The sequence below is a fragment of the Equus asinus genome, chromosome 1 (assembly GCF_041296235.1).
Source record: "Equus asinus isolate D_3611 breed Donkey chromosome 1, EquAss-T2T_v2, whole genome shotgun sequence".
NCBI lineage: Eukaryota > Metazoa > Chordata > Mammalia > Perissodactyla > Equidae > Equus > Equus asinus.
In genome coordinates this window covers 106,995,216-107,016,283 of record NC_091790.1, presented here as the reverse complement: position 1 = coordinate 107,016,283, position 21,068 = coordinate 106,995,216, and the positions used below count along the sequence as shown (strand labels likewise).

At 37.3% G+C, this 21,068-nt stretch overlaps 1 protein-coding gene across 2 annotated transcripts in view; it reads right to left on the bottom strand.

Moving 5' to 3' along the window:
- Nucleotides 1-21,068, bottom strand: part of LOC106825183 (uncharacterized) — a 55,884-nt gene that overhangs the window by 19,210 nt on the left and 15,606 nt on the right. Inside the window, exons 3-8 of one of the 2 annotated variants that reach the window (XM_070504633.1) lie at nucleotides 20,386-20,441; nucleotides 10,853-11,182; nucleotides 7,454-7,513; nucleotides 7,120-7,167; nucleotides 2,660-2,719; nucleotides 2,343-2,390 (exon numbers count right to left, since the gene is read on the bottom strand). In XM_070504633.1, coding sequence (XP_070360734.1) covers nucleotides 2,343-2,390; nucleotides 2,660-2,719; nucleotides 7,120-7,167; nucleotides 7,454-7,513; nucleotides 10,853-11,182; nucleotides 20,386-20,441 — 602 coding nt within the window. The remainder of the gene's footprint in view (nucleotides 1-2,342; nucleotides 2,391-2,659; nucleotides 2,720-7,119; nucleotides 7,168-7,453; nucleotides 7,514-10,852; nucleotides 11,183-20,385; nucleotides 20,442-21,068) is intronic. The other variant, XR_011501851.1, reaches the window with a different exon arrangement.

The following is a 21,068-nucleotide window of genomic DNA, read 5'->3' as shown; positions in this document are numbered from 1 at the left end:
CCTCTGCCCGCACTGTCTGAATACGTGCAGCATCTGCATCAAAGGGACTCCTTTGGACATCATGCCTGAATCATGAGTGACCCTGAGTGATTAGGAAAGGAATCTATTGTCTTACAAAAGTGCGACCTCCTTGGGAAAGTAATTCATCCCAGTGTGCTCATCCACACATCCCTTCCAGGCCTGGCACAGGCCAGTTCTGCAAGAAATGTTTGTTCAGCTGCATTTTATCAATGGCAAGAATACACATTATGTACATAGGAAGTATGTGTATACATATTAGCCTCACCCAATCTCTACTTATGAAATTTTGCCTTATGGTGGTATATAAAATACAAACCTGGAAACCTAAGGTCGTACTAAAAATGCAAAGGCCAAATTTTGTATTTTTTGTTGAGGTATCATCTAGCTCCTTCAAATGAACACTGTTTTGTCACCTAATAGCATAGTTTTGGTGTTGTACCCTGAGTATAGCAAGATGAAAGTGAGAGTGACATTTCTCGCTGAGTAGGAAATTCCTGAAAGGCATATAATTGTACTTATTCCCTAATCAAGTAAGATCATCCAAAGTAGGGGCCAACCCATGGCTGAGTGGTTAAGTCTGTGCACTATGCTTTGGCCGCCCATGGTTTTGCTGGTTGGGATCCTGGGAGCGAACATGGCACCACTCATCAAGCCATGCTGAGGAGGCATCCCATGTAACGCAACCAGAGGCGCTCACAACTAGAATATACAAGTAAGTACCGGTGTCTTTGGGGAGAAAAAGAAGGAAAGAAAAATTGGCAACAGATCTTAGCTCAGGTACCAAAAAAAAATATGCATAAAAAAGGTCATCCAAAGTGGAATCTCTTTCTGAGCATTTCTTGTGTGCTAAATGCTAGGTGCTTTCACATATCTTGTTTCATTTAATCCATACAACTACCGTAAATAATATCATTGTGAGCTTAATATTTTGGAGGATGAAAGTCAGGTTTTGCAAGTTTAAGTAAATTTTCCTTCTTTTTCTTTTTTATTTTCAAAGCCTATAATATTTTAATTCTATGGGGAAATAGAGGGACACTTACGCTAGCAATAATTGGAACAACATTTAAGAAAGACTTAAATTTGTTTAGTTAATGATAATGATGGTGAGCCAGGCTAGCTATTCAGTGAACCGCAAGGATGAGCCTCTTCCTGAGAAAATTTCCCTTTTTTATGTTTCGTTTCTACAAGTCAGAACTGCAGAATCACTAGCACTCGTTGTGGAAAGGGATCTCAGAGGTGATGTCCTCATACCTCCTTGCCCTTGTTCAGGTAAGGTGTTAGCTGAGGTCCAGAGCCCCTTGATATTGGAAATGCAGGGAAGAACAGCTGGGCTAGAGCCAATGCTTCCAGTCACTTTCTTTGTACACATGTAGGGTGAAAGGGCCAGAAAGTAGCACTGATTCTGTGCCAGCCAAATCAGACACCCTATGCTTGACTTTCCACATAAGGTGACCTTATCTCTTCAATAACTGAGTTAGGGGTAATTATTCCTGGTTGGTGGATGACAAAAGTGTTGCTCAGAAAAAGTAGGTAACTTTCCTATATTGATGCTACTAATCTGTAAAAGAACTGGGGTCAAGTCCAGTCTGTGACAGTGTGAAGCCCATGCTCTTACCCACCCCCCACCATGCATCCATCATGTCTCAGGGTCTTGGCTTTGGGTTTTCTTGCTCTAGGACTATATCTTAGAGGAAGAAGAGAGAACCGGGTAAGTGTATGAACTCTTGATTTGGAGGGCCAAGTTCAAACCCCAGATCTAGCTGTGTGGCGTAGTACCAGGGACTTAATTAATTTTAACTCATTGTCCTCATCTATAAAATGGGGAAAATATATTGTGCCACCTCCTAGGAGTATTCTGAGAATTAAACAAGAAAATGCCTGCAAACGCTGCACAATGCCTTCTGTATAGGACGCTGTCAGTACGTCTCAGTTCATCTTATTAGCGATTAGCAAGGAGCGAAGCCTTAAATAAAAACATAGAAGCACACTGATATCATGTATTCCTCAGTCATTAGAAACAAAAGCCCCACAAATGAATGAAGTCTACCACTGAAATAATTCAGAGCCTATGACTGTACCCTCTCGCTTACAATCATTTCATCCCCAAACCCTCATGTACTGTGTGAAGACGACTCCTATATTATATATATTATATAATCTGCCAACAGAGAGACAGGAGAGACTGATTGACAATATCTGCCCTACAATTCAAGGAATAATTAATCTTGTCTGTGAAAAACCAGTGCAGTTCAAAAGCTAATTAGATCAGGAGGGATAAAATTCCATAACATGACATGAAGGCAAGCATATACGCAACTTACCAATTTGCTCTGTTGGGGAAGCTGTTGTAGATGAAATGGCAGTGAGCTCTAGAAGAAAGGAGAGCAGGTATTAGTCAAGATTCGTGTCCATTAGTGGACACTGTGTGTATATATAAAGGAATGTATCTATATGTATAATATAGGATCTACTGACAGACAGGAGAGATGGTCACTAAAAATATGAAAGTTATGAACTCCACAATTCCAGGAATATTTGGCCTGTTGTCTTTTAAGCCTGAAAAGTACAAAAGTTAAGTTGATCAAGAGAGAAAAAAGCCTATAGTATGACATGGAGGCAAAAATACACAATGACTTACTGATTGTATCTGTCGGATAAGCCGTTGTAGAACCAACAGTAGTGGCCGTTGAGGTGACAACTAGAAGAAATGAGAGCAAGTATTAGTCAATTATTACGCCCAGCGCTCGATAGTGTAGGCATGTGTTTATGTGAGTTTACGTGTACACACACACACACACACACACACACATAGTCCACTGACTGAGAGACCATCTCTAAAATTATGAGCCTTAAGATTCCAGGAATAGTTCATTTGATTCTATATAATTCAGCAGATCTAATTCAGGTATTGATTTCGCACAGGAAGATATTGAATTTAACGAAGGATAGATTTTTCCTTCTGTAGCACAACTGGAGTGTAATATCCAATACTATGTTGTCTTCCTTCTGTATTCACAGCTCCTGGCACAGTCACAGCCACAAAGGAGCTGTTGGAGAAATACTTGTTGAATGGAAAAATAAACAGAAAATGTGGCTACTCCACAGTCTTCAGCACACACTGCTGACATGAAGAGTTGCTACCAAAATCAATTCACTAACTCTCTGAATCCACAACAGAATCTCACTTTTGAAGGAGTCTGGTTTAGGCACATTGCCCATGAGAGCAAAAGAATCAGGCATGCTTTTAAGGAGCATGCATATCCCAATGTCCCCAGTGCATGCCCATGATTTTCTGGAGTTGTGGTGTTTGTGGACGACAACAATATGAATAAAAGCTCATAGCTATTGCGTGATTATTACTGCACCAGGCACTGTGTTAAATGCTTCACATGCATTATCTCGTTTAATGCTCCTGTCACACTGAAGTGAGTTGTAGTTTGGAGGACTCCTTGTTGCAAATGAGGAATAAGCTTCGGAGAGTAAGTGATTTGCCGAGAGTCATACCAGTGATGGCAGAGCCAGCATTCAAAGGACCATTGGGGAGGATTCAGTGACATAGAGCACGGAAAGTACTTTGTCAAAATAATCCATAGAAACAGAAAATAATCTATGGAGGAACACCATGATTCCACCATTGTGGACACTAAAAACATCTTCTCTTCCAGGTATGTTAAATATTCTTAGCAAATGAACTTTTCCTTACAGGAGTTCAGCATGTCAGTTCAATTTTTTTCTGGCGATAGAAATGTAGGTCAAGTCATATTTATACTTCTCTGAATATATACAACCTGAGGTAACACTTGTCTACAAGGTAAAAAATAGAGGGCAAATATACAAAGATAAAAACGTTTTAAAGACGATTGACTGTTTGATGGAGGAAAATAGAGTTGAAACCATTGTTTTTGTTTATTCTTTTTCTACTAGAAGTGTACTTGTCCAAATGGATACAGTTGAGGTATGCAATTTTATGCACTGCATGAGATCATTTTTTGTGGCTCTAAAACTGGGTTTGAAGTATAGGATTTGGATTAAATTCCAAGAATGAAAATGTGAGTATAATCATGTTTAGATGTTAAAATATCTTCAAGAACTGACGTTAACGTGTCTTAAAAGTCTCTTTTTCCTATACAGTGACTTATTCATCAAAAGGTAAATCAGAATCTCTTATTACCATGCGTTGATTGAGGTGAAAGCAGTAAAGTAATCATTTTTCATAATGAAATCTGTGTATGTACCCTAAATTCTCATTCTCGGACAATGTTAATCCAAAACTTGGACCAGACTAGTTTTATCTTCTTCAAAATCACGTCACTGATTTGTGCTTTCAAGTTAAATTCTTAGCTTTTATCAAAACAAAAAACTTCCAAGAAACAGCATTAGAAATTTTCTGTAGGATGACCTTACCAGCAATGTCCTCATTAGCTCTGTTGCCCTGAGAAGCCCATGAGAGACATTTGTTTCAGAAATTAGGTGCCAAGTAAAACACGTTATGAACTGCAACCTCTCTGTGATAATCAACACCATGGAAGTTATTCAACCTCTTATTTTCCCCTGATCTCTAGAAAAATCAAAACCTAACAGGACATTTCAGCCCAGTGGTTACATTAACTTGTGCTTTGCACATGTTGCTTTCCCTCTGTCCTTAGCTGTAGAAATAGTAAATTAGGGGTGTCACTTTATTCTTATATTAGCGAGTCAGGAAAGGATATGAAAACTACAATCAATACGTAAAGAAATACACCCATGTTGTATTTTCAAAAGCAAGTGTTTTCACTGACATTATTTCATTTGCTCTTCATCATGGCCCCAGGAGAAAGCCAAGGCAAGTGTTTGAACCTAATTTGGTCACTGATTAAACTACGGATCTGAGAGATGAAGACTGACTTCCGAAATTTGCACTGGTGCACAGCAGACGTCTTTGCATGTTTTCTTCTGTACTCGTTCCCCACTCCTTCAAAAGGGCTTGTTAACCACAGGGAAAAGGACAAACTGATTCCTTCTGATTTATAGGTGTTTGGGCTTTTGATCTGTTATGTTCATACACAGGACTTTACCACCCAGGTCTGGATATTTCCTGGATCACTGCCAGGACGAAGGCACATTCAGTCCTCTGCCCACGCTGTCTGAATATGTGCAGCTTCTGCATCAAAGGGACTCCTCCAGGGCTTCATGCCTGAATCACAAGTGACCCTGAGTGATTAGGAACAGAATTTCTTCCCTTACAATAGTGTATCCTCCTTGGGACCATAATTCATCCTAGTGTACTCATCCACACATCCCTTACTGGCCTGTGACAGGGAAAGATTTATGTTTGTCTAATTAACAATGATTGTGAGCCAGACTACCTATTCAGTAAAGCACCAGGCCGAATCTCTTCCTGAGAAAATTTCCCATTTTCATGTTTTATCTTCAAGAGTCAGAACTCCAGAATTACTAGCACTTGTTGTGGAAAGCGATCTCAGAGATGATGTGCTCATAACGTGACCAGCCCTTGGTCTGGTCAAGTGTTAGCTGAGATTCAGAGTCCTCTTCATTTTGGAAATGGAGGAAAGATCAGCAGGGCTAGAGCCAGTGCTTCTAGTCCCTTTCTTTGCGCATGTTTAGGGAGAAAGGGCCACAAGCTAGTGCTGATTCTGTGACAGCCAAATGACATACCCTACGCTAAACATTCAGCATAGGTGACCTTATCTCTTCAATAACTGCATTAGATATAATTCTTTCTTGTTGGCAGATGAGCAAAGTGTTGCTCAGAAAATGTAAGTAACTTTCCTATTTTGATGCTATTAATCTTTAAAGAACTGGGGCTCAAGACGAGTCTCAGATACTGTGAAGTCCATGCACTTATCCACCCCCCACCATGTGTCTTTCATGTTTTATGGTCTTGGATTTGGGATTTCTTGCTCTAGGGCCATATTGTAGAGGAAGAAGAGAGAACCCAGTAAGTGCGTGAACTCTTGCTTTAGATGGCCGGGTTGAATCCACAGATCTAGCTGTGTAACATGCTGCAAGGAACTTACCTGCTTTTGACTCATTGTCCTCATCTATGAAATTTGGTAAGATATTGTACCACCTCACATCAGTATTATAGGAATTAAACAAGAACATGCAGGCAAAAGCCAGCACAATGACTTCTGTACAGGAAGTTCTCAGTGTGTTTCAGTTCATGTTATTAGCTATCAGCAAGGACCGAAGACTTAAAAAAATCTAGAAGCACCTTGATATCACATATTCCTCAGTCATTAGAAACAAGCCACACAAATGAATGAAGTCCATTGTTGGAGTAATTCCAGCCAATTACTGCGTCATTTAATTTAGAGTCGTCTCATCCCCAAACCAGCATTTACTGTGTTAAGGCGACTCCTAGGAAATGATGGATTGATTTAAGGTATCATTCAGTCTATTCTGCAACATCCGGTAATTCTAGTTTTGCTATCTTAAGGCAAGGAAGTTCAAAAGTTAAGTTTATCTCAAGGAAAACAATGCTATATATAGCATGACATAAAGGCAAAAGTATACAAAAACTTAACGACTTTCATCATTGAGAACAGCTCTTGTAGAATTAATAGCAGGGATCTCTGGAAAAAATGAGAGCAAGTGTTAGAGAATTCTTTGTGCCTATTTGTTGAGAGTTGCCATGTATGTATACGTATGTGTTTGTATATATACATATATTTAAAATCTGCCAACAGAGAGACAAGAGAGATGCTCACTAAAAATGTGTGCCCTCCTCAGCCCAGTGGCATAGCAGTTAAGTTGATGTGCTCAGCCTCAGCTGCCCAGGGTTTGTGGGTTTGAATTCCGAGTGTGAACGTACACACTGCTCATCTAAGCCATGCTGTGGTGGCATCCCACGTATAAAATAGAGGGAGCTTGGCACAGATGTTAGCACAGGGTCAATCTTTCTCAATCAAAAAGGAAGAAGTTGGGCAACAGATTTTAGCTCAGAGCCAATCTTCATCAATAAAAAGAAAAGAAAAGAAAAGAAAAGAAAAGAAAAGTACCCTACAATTCCAGGAATAATTAGTCTTGTCTACTCTGAACCAGAGAAGTTCAAATACCATAGCATGGCAGGAAGGTAAGCATATGAAAAAAACTTACCACGTTGCCCTGTTGGGTAAGCTTCTATGGAACCAATGGCAGAGACCTCTAGAAGAAATGAGAGCAAGTATTAGTCAATTGTCCATGCCCATTATTCGACACTGTGGGTATATATGTAGGGATATATATGCGTGTGTGTGTGTATTTATACACATACATGTGATCTGCTGATAGACAGGAGACTCAGTCTCTAAAAACAGGAAAATTATGAGTGCCACAATTCAGGAATAATTGTTCTTTTATATGTTAAGTCTGAGAAGTACAAAAGTTACGTTGATCAGGAGGGAAAAAAGCCTATAGCAAGACAGAGAGGCAAATAAGGACAATGACTTACTGTTTTCATCTTTTGGAGAAGGCTTTGTAGGATGAACAGCAGTGACAATTGAGATGAGAACTAGAAGAAATGAGAGCAAGTATTAGTCAATTATTCATGCCTATTATTTAACACTGTGCATATGTGTTTATATGAGTTTGAGTGTATGCACACACACACACACACACACAATCTGATACAGAGAGACCATCCTTAAAAAGATGAGCCCTACAATTCCAGGAATAGTTCATCTGGTTCTATGTAATTCAGTAGATCTAATTCAGGTGTTGTGTTTCTGCACAGGAAGATGTTGCCCTTCATGGAGAACACATTATTTTCTTCATTATCACAACTGCAGGGTAATATCCAAGACCGTTTTGTTTTTCTTCTGTGTTCAGAGCTCCTAGCACCGTGCCAGGCACAAAGGAGCTGATGGAGACATGTGTGTCGAATGGAAAAGTAAACAGAAAATGTGGCTGCTCCACAGTCTTCAGCACACTCGCTGACATGAAGAGTTGCCACCCAAATCAGCTCATCAACTCTCAGAATGCACAACAGAATCTCACTTTTGAAGGAGTCTGATTTAGGCACACTGCCCATGAGAGCAAAGGCCTCAGGCATACCTTTCCAGAGCATGCACATCCCAATATCCCCAACTCATGCCCATGATTTTCTGAAGTAGTGGTATTTGTAGACATGACAACAACAGGAATAAAAGCTCATAGCTATTGAGTGGTTATTACCACGCCAGGCACTATGTTTGATGCTTCACATGCATTATCTCCTTTAATCCTCCAGTCACACTGAAGTGGACTTCAGTGGAGTCCTTGGAGGACGCCTTGTTACAAAGGAGGAATAGGTTGGGAGAATAAGTAACTTGCTGAGGGTCATACTAATGAGGGCAGGGCCAGCATTCAAAGGATCGTTGTGGAGGATTCAGTCAGATACAGCATGTGGAAAAGACTTTGTAAACATAAGCCATAGAAATAGAAAATAATCTATAAGGGAACTCCACCATTCCACATTTGCAGACACCGAAAATGTGTTCTCTTCCAGATGCGTTAAATATTTTTAGCCAATGACCTTTTCATTACGGGAGCTCAGAATTTCATTGCAATTCTTTCCAAAGATAGAAAGGTAGTCCAATTCACATTTAACTTCTCTGAACATATGCAACCTGTCGTGAGACTTGTCTATAATGTAAAAAAGCAAATAAGACAAACATGCAAAGATAAAAGATGTTTTTAAATATAATGGCCTGTTTGATGGAGGAAAACACAGTAGAAACCTTGGTTTTTGTTTATTGTTTTTCTACTAGATGTTTTCTTGTCCATATGGATATGGTTTTAGTATGCAATTTTATGCACTCAATGAGATCTTCTTTTTGAAGGATATTAAAATAGGACTTGGAATAAATTCCAAGAATGAAAAGGTTAGCATAATCATGTTTCGATGTTAAAATATCTTCAAGAGCTGAACTTACTGTGCCTTAAAAGTCTGTTTTGTAACAATGACTTTTTCATTAAAAGATAAATAAAACTCTTTATCATTATGCATTGATTGAGGGAAAGCAATAAAGTAACAGTGCTTCGTAATAAAATCTGTGTATGTATCCTAAGTTCTCTCTCTCAATCAAGGTTGGTCAAAAACTTGGACCAGACTAGGTTTATCTTCTTTCAAATCACTTCATCGATTTGTGCTTCTATGTAATATTCTCACCTTTTATCAAAAACAAAAAAACTTCCAAGAAGCATCATTAGAAATTTTGCTGTATAATGGCACTAACAGAAATGTCCTCATTAGCTTCAGTGCCCGGAGAAGCCCATAGGAGACATTTGTTTCAGAAATTAGGTGCCAAGTAAAATACACTATGAACTGCAACCTCTCTATGATGATCATCACCATGAAACTTACTATACGTCTTGTTTCTTCCTGATCTCTAGAAAAACCAAAACCTCACAGGACACTTAAGCCAAATGGTTATATTAAACTTGTGCTTTGCATGTGTTGCTTCCCTGGGATTCTTAGCTGTAGAAATAGTAAATTAGGGCAGTTTTATAAATTTTATGTTAGTTTTAGGAAAGGATATTAAAAAGTACAATAAACAGATAAATAAATACATCCATGTGGTGTTTTCAAAAGCAAGTATTTTCACTGACATTGTTTCATTTGCTCTTCATCATAGCCCCAAGAGAAAGCCAAGACAAGTGTTGGAACCATATCTGGTCACTGAAGAAACTAAGAATCCCAGAAGATAACGACAGACTTCAGAAATTCATACTGGTACACAGCAAAGGTCTTAGCACATTTTTTTTTTTTTGTGCTCGTTCCCCACTGCTTCAAAAGGGCTTGTTAACCATAGAGAAAAGTACACTCTGATTCCATCCTATTTATAGGTCCTCTGGGGCTCTTGTTCTGTTGTGTTCATACTCAGGACTTTAAGTCCTGAGTCTAGAGAGTTATCGGACCATCGCCAAGACCAAGGCACATTCAGTCCTCTGCTCACACTGTCTGAATACGTGCAGCACCTGCGTCAAAGGGACTCTTTTGGGACATCATGCCTGAATCATGTGTGACCTGAGTGATTATGAAAAAAATGTTTTCTCTTACAACAGTGCATCTTCCTTGGGGCAATAATTCATCCTCGTGTCCCCATCCACACATCCCTTCCAGGCCTGGCACAGGTCAGTTCTGCAATAAATCTTTGCTGAGCTGCATTTACCAATGGCAAGAAATAAATTCATTACGTAGAATGGAGGCATGTGTGTACACATTAGCCTCATCCAACCTGTAAGTAGGAAATTTTACCGTATGGTGGTATATGAAATACAAAAGCAGAACATCTAAGACCATAATAGTACTGCAGTGGCCAAACTATTTATTTTTCTGTTGAGCTACCACCTGGCTCCCTCAAATGAACACCATTTGGTTATCTAATAGCATTGGTTTGAGGTTGTACTCTGAGTAAAGCAGGATGAAAGTGCGAGTGACTCTGCTTGTTGAGTAGAACGTCCTGGAAAGACATAGAGTCGTACTTCTTTCCCGATCAACTAAGATCATCAAAAGTGGAATCTCTCTTTGAGTATGTCTTGTGTGCTACGGTGCTAGGTGCTTTCACATATTTGGTATCATTTAATCCGTCAACAATCCTGAAAAATGTCTCTAAGAACTTAATATTTTGGTTGATGAAACTAAGGCTGAGAAAAGTTAAGGAAATTTTTCTTTTCTTTCTTTTTGTGTTCTGAAGCCTATAATATTTTAATTCATTGGGGAAATAGAGGGACATTTTTGCTACCAATAAATAGAACAACATTTAAGAAACATTTATATTTGTTTACTTTTCATTGATACTTGACAGAAAAGGTGGGATATTCCCTTTGGAAAAAAAGTGTTCTAGGAGGTGTATTTATATATACATACCTTCAATCACTGAAGGAAAAATAATCTCTTGGTCAACCCCTCCTTTATTGTGCTCGTGTTGGACGATGCATTTGTGTTTCTTATCCACTGACTTTTCAGTGACGGTCAGCCAGCTGAATTTCATGTATGTGTCATTAGTCTTCATGGTATTTCCCTGCTGGGATTCTAGAATTGCTTTGCCATTCTTTTCTTTCCAATATATGTTAATAACATCAGGGAAGAAATTCTCAAGAAGACAAAGATACGTTCCAGCCTTATGGAGGTTTATTTCAGCAAGCGAAGGAAGAAAAATGGTGGGCTTGGGGGAAATGTCTGCAGGAAGGCGTCTATCTGTGGGGGAAAATGGAATAGCAATTAAAAAGAATCATTGGAGATGCACAATGATTGTGTGGTTTGCAACAACCTAGCGCACAGCAATAGGAAGAAAAGCTGCCATTGAATTAGTGCTTACCAAGGCCTTTCTTCCACCATAGGCTGTGAGGTTTTTATTGGTTTTATTTTCAATGAGAAATGAGGTTCCAGAGGTTATGTGACTTATCCAGAGTCACAGCTGTTAAGTGGCAGAGCCTGGATTTCAACTTGGCCTTTGTTCTGTCTCGACATCCTAAGATGGGGTATTACTTTTAGCTGCTCCATTGCAAGGCAGCTAACATTCATGAACAAACGTATTTTTAAAAATCTCTTTGTTCTATCATAGCAGAGTTTGTTTTCAAGGTGGGTAGGTAGGTGGTGGGAATAGGGGAGGAGATCAGGTAACTTTGATGATGTCTCTACACATGAGAATGTCTGGTCCTTTCTAAAGTACGTCCCTTTTACCATCCCATGAAGTTTGTAATTTATGCTCTTTTGGCCAAGTATCACTTTTTCATTTCTGCAAGTCTGTGAAATCTCACTCTTCATTTAACTCTTTCTGGAATGCACCTTACTTGGCTTATTTGTCATATAAATAAATATCAGGGAGAAGTTTTTCATTTTTTTAAAAACAATGCACAGTCGCTTGTTAATAGGAATCCATTTCCTCGTGTACTTGACAATCGAGTTGACTTGTTAGCTTCATATGTGGGTCCCATGCTCAGTTCTGAGGTAATAGTGTTCTCCTACTTGATGTCTAATTTTATATAACGTCTGAATTTCACCCCTGAACCACTCCAGATTTTTGAGTAGAACAGTATTAATAATGCACCTCCAAAGTATTTACAATGCCTTGAATTTAGAAGCAAAATAGCAATGTTTCCAAAACTCCTATTAAAATTTTTATTGATTATTTTCAGAAACGCTATTATAATAATCTTATCAGGTACTGCACTTAGAATTTTGCTTCACTTTAGAATATGCTCACCAAAAGCACATTTTATTGTGGCATTTGTTTAAGTTTAAGCCTGATTAATAATACACCACATTTTGACTCTCAGTGTCTCCTCCATAATTTGTCTCTAGCCTATAGGGCTGTGATATTCTTTTAGAGCTCCATTCTTTTCTCTGTTTTCACCTGCTGGTTGGTGTAATGTTAAGTGTCACAGTTCCAGAGTCTCTTGCAGACATAATGTCAAAATATATAAGAAAACATCATATAACAAAGGCATGTCACTTGTATGCTGGGATGTTAGTTGATTATATGTTTATTGTTAATCTAATGATGGCAATTATAAATATTAAAACCCTTCAATTTGATTTCCAATTGACTCACAAATGCTTTACTAATATTTATTGTCTTTGGGCTTGCTTGGAGTAAATAATTCAATGGACAATTTCTTAAGAAAAGTAGAATTAAATTTCTTATTTGAGAAAAAAGACGAAAAATTCTTGAGAAGTTCTGCCTATATAGCAAAGCTCCAGATTTTTATAGTAAATTAAGCAGCAAACTATGTTGAGCTTTTTACTCATACTATAAATGCAATTAGGTTATAATGTGCTTATTTTAATTTTATACATCTTGCTTTTAGTGCTATTGATATTTTATTGATTATGACAATAAAAAACTATATTTCTCCAACCATTTACTTTGTTTTTAATTTCCAAAGCATGTTATATTAAACAAGATTAATTTTTCAATCATACATTAAATTTATATAATTTTCACCTTTAGTCAATATATTAAAGAAACTAGGGCCACCATGGTGGCGTGGTGGTTAAGTTCACTGTGCTCTGCTTCAGTGGCCTGGGTTCGGTTCCCATGGAGGATCTACACCACTCTTAGTGGCCGTGAAGTGATGGCGATACATATACAAAATTGGTGAAGATTGGCAACACATGTTAGCTCAGGGCGAAACTTCCTTACCAAAAAAAAAATAAAAAATCTAATTTTCATCTTAGGAACTTTTGTTTCTTTATAGGGATAGTTCTGATTCATTATATTAGATAAATTGAAAATAAAATAATGAACTGGAAAATTTCTGTGTGATAACACACTATTCTTACCTCCTGCCCCTTTTCCTTAGCTAGATTCTTTAACTTTCATTGTTTTCAGAATAAAACTAATCTTGAATTCACATAGCTTTCTCAGTATAATGGTTAACGAAGCATTAGGTAGTGCACTTATGTATGTATGGTTAGTGCCTGTATTTTAAATAATTATATTACATGTTTGTTCTTTAAATATATTTAAAAAATATATTAATAGTGTTTTCTATGGTCAAAATCATTTTCATGATACATAGAATGGAAACCAAGAAAAACGTAAATAAACCCGTCTAATTACTTCATATACATTCATCTGTATGATCAAGTAACACATTTGAGTGAAATTTCAGGACTTCTTTACATTTTATTAAGGTGCTGCAGTATGAATTCCAAATAAATTTACCAATTGTCAACAAAACATTTTATTGAACGTATGGTATCTCAAACCTGCAGAGTGATTTTAAGTGTTCTCTAGTTTCTTCTTGTAATTTTTCTTTTATTAAATAAATAATTATAGATATTTCATATTTAAATATGCATTTCAAATTATGACAAGTTTCTACTATAGTTGATTTTTCATTTTGAGCAATTTCTATATGAATTAAACTTTTCTTTCTGATAAACAAGAGTATGAAGCCATAACTTACTAGCTGCAAATTTTTGGGCCAATAAATGTTGGCATTAGAGATGATATCAATTAAAATAACGGATTAAGATGTAAAGCACATGGAATATCAATAACAAAATAATCAAACACATTTTCATCTCATTTTCTTGCCAAGTGAGGGAAAAGTCTGCTAAAGAGAAACAAACACCCCGAAACTCATTTATATGTGCAAGTGGACAGTGAGATGAGTTTCCATTGGAGCAGTTGAAGTACAGCTAATCCTCTGGAGAGTTGCTGCTCTGTCAGTGTCATTGGCTGCAAACAACTCTTCACACTGGGTACAATTCTCCCTTCACATTTGAGTCGGGGGAACGTGTATTTGGCACCTGTTATGTGTTGACAATTTGCCGAGCACTTTATTCATGCTATTTCATTCCATTCTCATACCAGCCCTGCTGGATACACACTGTCTTCCCATTTTATGGATTAGGAAACTGAGGCCAGAGAATAAGCACCAATTTGCATAAGCAGGACCTAAAGTGGTGGATCCAGGTTAGCCTGACACCAAAGCCCAGGCTCTTTGACAACACCCTCTCACCGTTGGAAAGGAAATGTGTCAACTCACAAACTTATCTGTAATCGTAAACTTTGTCCGAGGGCCAAACACTTTCATGTCTCATACATTATACTTGAGTCCTTTAATAAGTCCATATTTACACGAAACCAGACCCTATTCTAATATTTGCACAATGTTGACTATGCTGTTCTGTGCCAAATGATTTGCTTTAAAATCACTTCTAAGGTTTCTACAATTGATCTCCTTCACATTCTTGCTTTTCCTAATCATTCTTTATTATTCCAATTTAATTGCTTCTTGCCTTTCCTCTATTACCGGGAAAAGTTCCATTCTTCTGATGCCTACCAATGATGACAAGTTTTGTTCCATCACCAAGGAGTTTTGTATAATAATTTCCACAGTGATCAATCCATATCAAAAATTTTAGACTAGTTTAGTTTCTCTGAGGTCTTCAAATTCTAGGAAACTATGGTGGCCTGCAATCAAAAGACCAAAGTTCTATCCTGGGGCGCCTTGCTGGGAACAAGTTCTGTGACTGAAAAAATCAAGTACATTAAAGTCTTTTGTGCTTTATTTGTTTGCACATTGTGATGTTAGTGTAAATCAACTCAACACCTCTTCCAGAGCTGAAGTGAGACCAAAACGAAACAAGATCTAGAACAGGATTTGATTAAAAATGCTGTGGAAATAGAGATTACAATAATGATTATTATTATCATTATTATTAACAATTTGTTTATAATGATTGTGTGTTCCAACACGATATTTTAATCTCATGTGACCAAACCTTGCTCTTACTAACAGGAATTCAGTATTTTGGGGTTGCAATTTGATTGCGGCAATTAAGTGTGAAGAATTGTCCCTTCATTTGGATTCCACTTTGCTCTAATATGCCTGGAATTCTCAAAGCCGTAAACACAGGAAACATGCTTTTTACACATCCAATTAGGAGGTAATCATTTGTCTTGTCTTATCTGCTCCATTCTCAGTGTAAGAAAGTCAAAGGATCATTGGGTAAATCCTAATAATATGTAGTCAGTGTATGGAACTGCTTCACTTGTGTTGTCCAAACAAATGGCTCTTTTCTCTGATTAACAGCACAATCTATTTGCATTTCAAGTTTTCACCAGAAATTTAAGCCTCAAAGTGACATCTTTTCAGCTAATTAAGAAAGTTCAGCTTGAAACTCCTGGCAGTGGGCCTTCAAGACAGAAGGATTAGAAAGATGACAGGAGGCCTGTCCTCAGATCCTCCTATTGTCACATTAGACACTAAATGCTACCTGCCTGACCATGTCTGCTGAGGGTCACCCTCTGTGGATGACATTCAATGTGACGATGCCCAAAGCGTTGATGCAGTAGTGGTATAAAATGGGTTTGCGAAAGACTATTTCTTCCACTTTATAAAATGTATGTTGAAGGCAATGTCCACCCTATTACTTCACTTTCCTCCTAAAGGACTCATGCATTAAAGTCCTTTTCTAATTTTATGGTGGGAAAACATATCCTACTTGAAAATTTAATGTGTTTTTTTCGTCAGTTAACGATAACTATGAATTCTACTTTATGTTCTTCTCCTACCTTTGAACATAAAATTTTACCCTATGCTCCTTGCTAGATATTCACAGCTCTTTTTTCTTCTGCTTTCCTTCATGGTTTGGATCTTCTATTTTTATTTCATGGTCTGACTGCACAGACATACCTTGGAGATATGGCAGGTTCAGTTCCAGATCACTGCAATAAACTGAATACCTCAATAAAGCAAGTCACACAATTTTTGGTTTCCCAGCATATATTTAAGTTATATTTACACTATACTGTAGTCTATTACGTGTGCAATAGCATTATGTGTAAAAAGCAATGTACATGGCTTAATTAAAAAATACTTTATTGGTTAAGAATGCTAACCACTGAGGCTTCAGCAAGTCAAAATCTTTCCTGGTGGAGGGTCTTGCCTCGATGTTGATGGCTGCTGACTGATCAGGGTGGTGGTTGCTAAAGGTTGGGGTGGCTGTGGCAATTTCATAAAATAAGACAGGAATGAAGTTTGATGCATCCATTGACTCTTCCTTTTACAATCAATTTCTCTGTAGCGTGTGTTGCTGTTTGATAGCATTTTACCCACAGTAGAGCTTCTTTCAAAATTAGAGTCAATCCTTTCAAACCCTGAGACTGCTTTATCAACTAAGTTTGCATGACACTCTAAATCTTTCATTGTCACTTCAACAATCTTCACAACATCATCACCAGGAAGAGATTCCATTTCAAGAAAGCACTTTCTTTGCTCATCCGTAAAAAGCAACTCCTTGTCCGTTAAAGTTTTGTCATGAGATAGCAGCGGTTCAGTCACATCTTCAGGCTTCACTTCTATTTTTAGTTGCTATTTCCACCACATCTGCGGTTACTTCCTTTACTGAAGTCTTGAACCTCTCAAAGTCATCCGTGAGGTTTGGAATCAACCTCTTCCAAACTCCTATTAGTGTTTATATTTTGATCAATTTCAATGAATCACAAATATGCTTAACCTCATCTAGAATGGTGAATCCTTTCTGGAAGGTTTTAAATTTACTTTTCCCAGATCCATCAGAGGAATAACTACCTATGGAAGCTATAGCCTTATTTCTTAAATCATAAGACTTGAAAATCAAAATTACTCCATGATTCATGGGCTGCAGAATGGATGTTATATTAGCAGGCATGAAAACAATGTGAATCTCATTGAACGTCTCCATCAGAGTTCTTGGATGACCAGGTGCATTGTCAATGAGAAATAATGGTTTGAAAGACATCCTCTTTTCTGAGCAGTAGTTCTCTTGAGTGGGCTTAAAATATTTAGTAAACCATGTTGTAAACAGATGTGTTGTCACCCAGGTTTTGTTGTTTCATTTATAGAGCACAGGCAGAGTCGTTTTATCATAATTCTTAAGTGTTCTAGGATTTTCAGAATTGTAAGTGAGCAGTGGCTTCAACATAAAGGCATCAGTTGCATAAACTCCTAACAAGAGAGTCAGTCTGTCCTCTGAAGCTTTGAAGCCAGGAATTCCTTCTCCTCTCTAACTATGAAATTACTAGATGGCATCTTCTTCCAACATAAGGCTGTTTCATCTACACTGAAGTTCTGTTGTTTACTGTAGCCACCTTCATGAATAATCTTAGCTTGATCTTCTGGAAGCGACAGCTTCTGCATCAGCACTTGCTTCGTCACCTTGCACTTTTATGTTACGGAGATGGCTTCTTTCCTTAAACCTCATGAATGGAGCTCAGCTAGCTTCAATCTTTTCCTCTGCAGCTTCCTCACTTCTCTCATCTTTCACAGAATGGAAGAGAGCTGGGCCTTGCTCTGGAGTAGATGTTTGCCTAAGTGAACATTGTGGCTGGTTTGAACTTTTATCCAGACTGCCAAAACTTTCTCCACATCAGCAAAAAGTCTGTTTTGCTTTCTTATCATTCATGTGTTCACTGGAGTAGCACTTTTCATTTCTTTCAAGAACTTTTCCTTTGCAGTCACAACATGGCTAACTGGCACAAGAGGCCTAGCTTTTGGCTTATCTCGGTTTTCAACATGTCTTCCCCACTAAGCTTACTCATTTATAGGTTTAACTTAAAGTGAGAGGCAGGCAGCTCTTCTTTTCACTTGAACACTTAGAGGCCATTATAGGGTTATTAGTTGGCCTAATTTCAATATTTTTATGTCCCAGGGAATTCAGAGGCCCAAGGAGAGGGAGAGAGATGGGGGAACAGTCAGTGGGGCAGTCAGAACACACAATGTTCATGCATTAACTTCGCTATCTCATATCGGCACAGTTCATGGTACTCCAAAACAATTACAATAGTAATGTCATAGATTGCTGATCACAAATCACCACAACAGATACAATAGTAATGAAAAAGTTTGAAATATTGGAAGAATTTCCAAAATATGACACAGAGAAATGAAGCGAGCAAATGATTTGGGAAAAATGGTGCTGATAGACTTGCTCAATACAGGGTTGCCACAAACCTTCTATTTTTAAAAAATGCAATATCTGCAAATTGTATTAAAGCAGAACGCAACAAAATGAGGTATGCCTGTGCTTGTGTATTTGATTTTAGGTCTTCCCAAATGGATTCTGGGAATAGGCACTAAAATAAATGACAAATATTTTGTGCATTATAGCTTATTTCTTTTTCTGCCCCAGCGGTTGATAGTTTAGTTAAAGGTCTAACTTGAATATGACATGAAAAGTGGGAGAATATATTTGCAAATCCTGGCTCTGTGATATAGAAACAAAACAGGCAGAATTCAGATAGACTCAAAGTGCCAGAACATAAAGAGAGGCTTTCTTTCTCAAAATTATCCCTCAGAGAACGGGAGTCATCTTATGTTTCAGTCCTTGTGCCACCTCTCATATTAAAAGATGCTCTTCTTATATTCTGCTGTGATCAAAAACTACTACTTGGACAAGATCACCACTTGAAATGAACTCAATTAATGCCAATTTTGGAACTAACACTTGCAAAAGAAAGTAAAGAAATTTAACGTGGATTTGGTAAATACTACTCGGGACTACAGCTCTACAGTTTGTGTTTACATTGCACGTTTATAGAATCACAGAAGAGATGAAAAAATTATTTCCTTTTAGTTTGTAAATGGATAGTTGTCTCTTTAGATAAAATATCCAGTGACATCGTGTATGGGGATCCCAAAACAGACACTCAGCTCCTGAGTTGATCTAGAAAGTTTCCCTAAGGTAGATGTTGCTGATGCATGTGAAGAGTCTGAACAAAATTTTTAACAAAATTAGTGCAAAAAAAGTAATATTGCTCAAATGATATTTGTATTAATATAACTTTTAGCTTTGTAGCTATAATCCAACTAAGAAATATTATAAGTGGATATTTGACTTTTACCTATATCACTATAAATTTATACATTCAACTTGAAAGAGCACCTCTTTTTTGGACTTCCAGGTATTTATACTGGTAAACGAAGGATCACCTTATTCAGGCTAATAATATTTGAGATAATTCTTATTAGATTCTAGTTTTTACAGAAGCAGGTAACAATTAGTCTTAGAAATTGAAAGTTTTTTCCAAATGCTGACCATTGTTCTAATGTAACCTGTAGACTAGAAGATAATTAATACATTTATCTGTATAAGAACACTTATCCACTAGACTAGAAGTTTTTGGAGTATTGGGAAGTTTTCTATCTTTATCTTCTTCCCCCATTTCTCCCCGCTATCCAGCACAGAAACTGTCTTCATTGAGTATTTGCTGACAGAATAAATGAGCAAATGAGGATGTAAAACCGTGAAGACTCTTTTCATGGCCTTTGGAGCTGAAATGTTTTATTAAACTTATATATTCCCTTAAACTGATCCGTCTCTATGCAAGTCAATTGATTTGTCATAAATTTTGACTGCTCTCTGCCTACATCTAAGAACCTAGAGTAATAATAAGTGAGATTTATCAATGTTCTATAGTCATTTACTCTAAGAATTCATGTTTTGCATTGCTGGTAGGAATGAGATGAAAACCAGTACATAGATTTTGCAGGTTATTGTGAGAAAGGAGCACTATGTTTTGTCTCAAAATATAGACAAGAGGTAATTAGTAAAAGTATCTTCCGCTTAAAAGGCAGTATACAACAAAAGCATTTTGAACCCATAACTTATACCAAATGTTTACAGATGTGGTCCAAAATATATCTTAATTTCTAGTCTGAGTCTATCATTTCTGTGTGTGTATTCTAAAAGTAATGTTTCAATCTGCTAACAATTATGGAAGTAAACAAACCATTTATGAAGTAGTTTTGTTTTCACATATAGTGTTAGTAGCTGCGAACTCGCTGTTCATATGCTAAGGCCAAGCATGTGGCAGTCAGATAAGTGTGATCCTAAATTGTTTTTCCAAAAAAGCATCTATCATTTTTTCATTACTAGGGCAAAAATAGAAAAAAGTTACTTACCAGAGGAAGTTACTATGAGCTTAGTCCCTTTTCCAAATTTCTTGATCCAGCTTGAGCTATCACACTGGTTACAACTTCTACAAAAACTCAGCCTCCTCCTAAGCTTCATGATGTAACTAGCAGTTTAAAAACCGTGTACGAGCAATTGGATCTTCTGGGTTCCTTTGGAAGTCCTTGAATATAAGTTTTGTGGTATCACATATTTTATAACTTTTCCTCAGATAAATTGACCCAAATGTCTGTTTTCCAACAAAACAGTAATCATTGAAAAGCAATGATGGAAAATGGAAATAATAAAAGCAGCAAAAGAAGAGATCAGGCCTAACTAGTCAACCAATTACTTTTCTAAATTACTAGGAAAAGCACTCAGAGAATTAAGGCTTTTTTTTTTTTTTTTTTTTTTTTTAATATCCAGGTGTTCAATTGTGTTGTAACTGCTCAGAGATTGCATCAAAAGAACGTCCCTTTTGTTCTCAGCAATTCGGGCATGTATTTCTGAATGGAAGAAACTCTCCAGTAACTGAAATGGAAAAATGCCAATATAATTATATTTGAGAAATGTGCACCGATTTCTTCATTTTTAATAAAGCCACTTTTACCATTTGGCAATATGATTCTTTACTCTGCAATTCCAAATGAGAAAATAATTTACTTTTCCTGGAGTAAAAGAAGAAATTTATAGA